Source organism: Zea mays, chromosome 4 (assembly GCF_902167145.1).
Source record: "Zea mays cultivar B73 chromosome 4, Zm-B73-REFERENCE-NAM-5.0, whole genome shotgun sequence".
Taxonomy (NCBI): domain Eukaryota; kingdom Viridiplantae; phylum Streptophyta; class Magnoliopsida; order Poales; family Poaceae; genus Zea; species Zea mays.
In genome coordinates, this window is record NC_050099.1 from 47602803 (window position 1) to 47604342 (window position 1540).

The 1540-nt window shown below is 40.8% G+C and overlaps 1 protein-coding gene across 1 annotated transcript; it reads left to right on the forward strand.

Annotated features, from left to right (window-relative positions):
* The first annotated feature begins 436 nt into the window (after nucleotides 1–436).
* Nucleotides 437–1180, forward strand: LOC118476901 (pollen allergen Lol p 2-A-like). Its single transcript, XM_035967270.1, has one exon. It carries the CDS (start codon nucleotides 487–489, stop codon nucleotides 838–840), a length of 354 nt encoding a protein of 117 aa, XP_035823163.1. The 5' UTR covers nucleotides 437–486; the 3' UTR covers nucleotides 841–1180.
* The last annotated feature ends 360 nt before the right edge of the window (nucleotides 1181–1540 follow it).

Below are 1540 nucleotides of genomic sequence, written 5' to 3' on the forward strand. Positions count from 1 at the left end.
AAAAAGAGAGTTGAACAATAGTGAATGTGATTTATTGTTTATAGTTTTTAAAGGGCATGGAGTTGAACAAGAGCGATGGTGATTTGATGTTTATAGTTTTTAAAGATTGTTTGATGTTTATAGTTTTTTATAAGGAAATAAGTAGGAAACTGATGATGACTACATGCTTTTGTTTTTTGTTTCTTTTTTATGAGAGGAGTGCATGTCATGCGTTTATTTTGAACTTTTGCATGAGAGGAAAAGAGCTAGGACCTACTTATAGCAATTGTATACACGTGTTAGTCTTTGAACTAGCTGGCCTGGGTTCTTTCACAGAACAAAAATAGGCCGGCCAGCGATGTCTGTGGCGTGCCATACGTCAATGTCTAGCTTCCTTGCCTCCATTTTCCATAAATACATGTGCATCTGCAACATCGATATCCACACACACATCCATCAACGAAACAAGCGCACAAGAACAAATACCTCGCCGCCAACAATGGCTCCATGTCCTCCATCCTGCTCGCAACGGCGATGCTGGTTGTGATGTTTGCGGTTGGTTTGTGCACCACCCCGCTCACCTTCCAGGTTGGCAAGGGATCCAAGCCTGGCCACCTGATCCTCACCCCCAATGTTGCAACCATATCCAATGTGGAGATCAAAGAGCACGGTGGCAATGACTTCTCCTTTACGCTCAAGGAGGGACCGACCGGCACCTGGACGCTCGACACCAAGGCCTCGCTCAAGTACCCCCTTTGCATCTGCTTTGCTGTCAAGTCTGGTGGCTACTGCATCGCCGACGATGTCATCCCCGCCGATTTCAAGGCCGGCACCACCTACAAGACCACACTCAACATCTAATTAGCCTCTCATGATGAATTAGATTTCAAAAGAGCTCATCTGGCGCACATGTTAGCAAGACAATATTATTTTTTCTATGGTTATTTTGTGGCACCAAACTACCCAAGAAATAAGTGATGCTACATGCCCCTTCTGACGCCTTGTTGTGTTGGGTTGATATTATTACATAAACTAGATACATTATTTATTTAAGGTTTTAGGAGAAATATGATGATGTTGACCACATTCATTATCGAGATGCCTGTACATTTGATTTTCCAATGTTTTCATACTTATGAAATGCTTTGTTTGTGTAGTTTCTATGCCTGGATTAATAAAGTCTGTTTTATCATTTTTAACACACTGTTCATGTTCATTTTTTTGCCAAAAATATTGGTCGTATAACCATGGATCTTTAGCGAGAAGCTCCTATTACTTACCCCATACATTTTTCCTTGCTATAAATTAGTTTCTTGGATTTTTGGTGGAGATTATTTTTATGAAAAATCCATAAGTGTTAGCCTTTGATATTATCGAAAGCGGTCGTTCATGTTCGTTTTGGCCAAAAATACTAGCCAAATACACATGAATCTTTGGTGAGACGCTCTTATTACTTATCCCATAGATATTTTATTGATAGAAAAGAGTTTCTTGCGAAAGGTCCTCTAGCCTAGTGGTTAAAGGCTCTCGAGTAGCACCTCCAAGTCCTGGGTTCGATCTC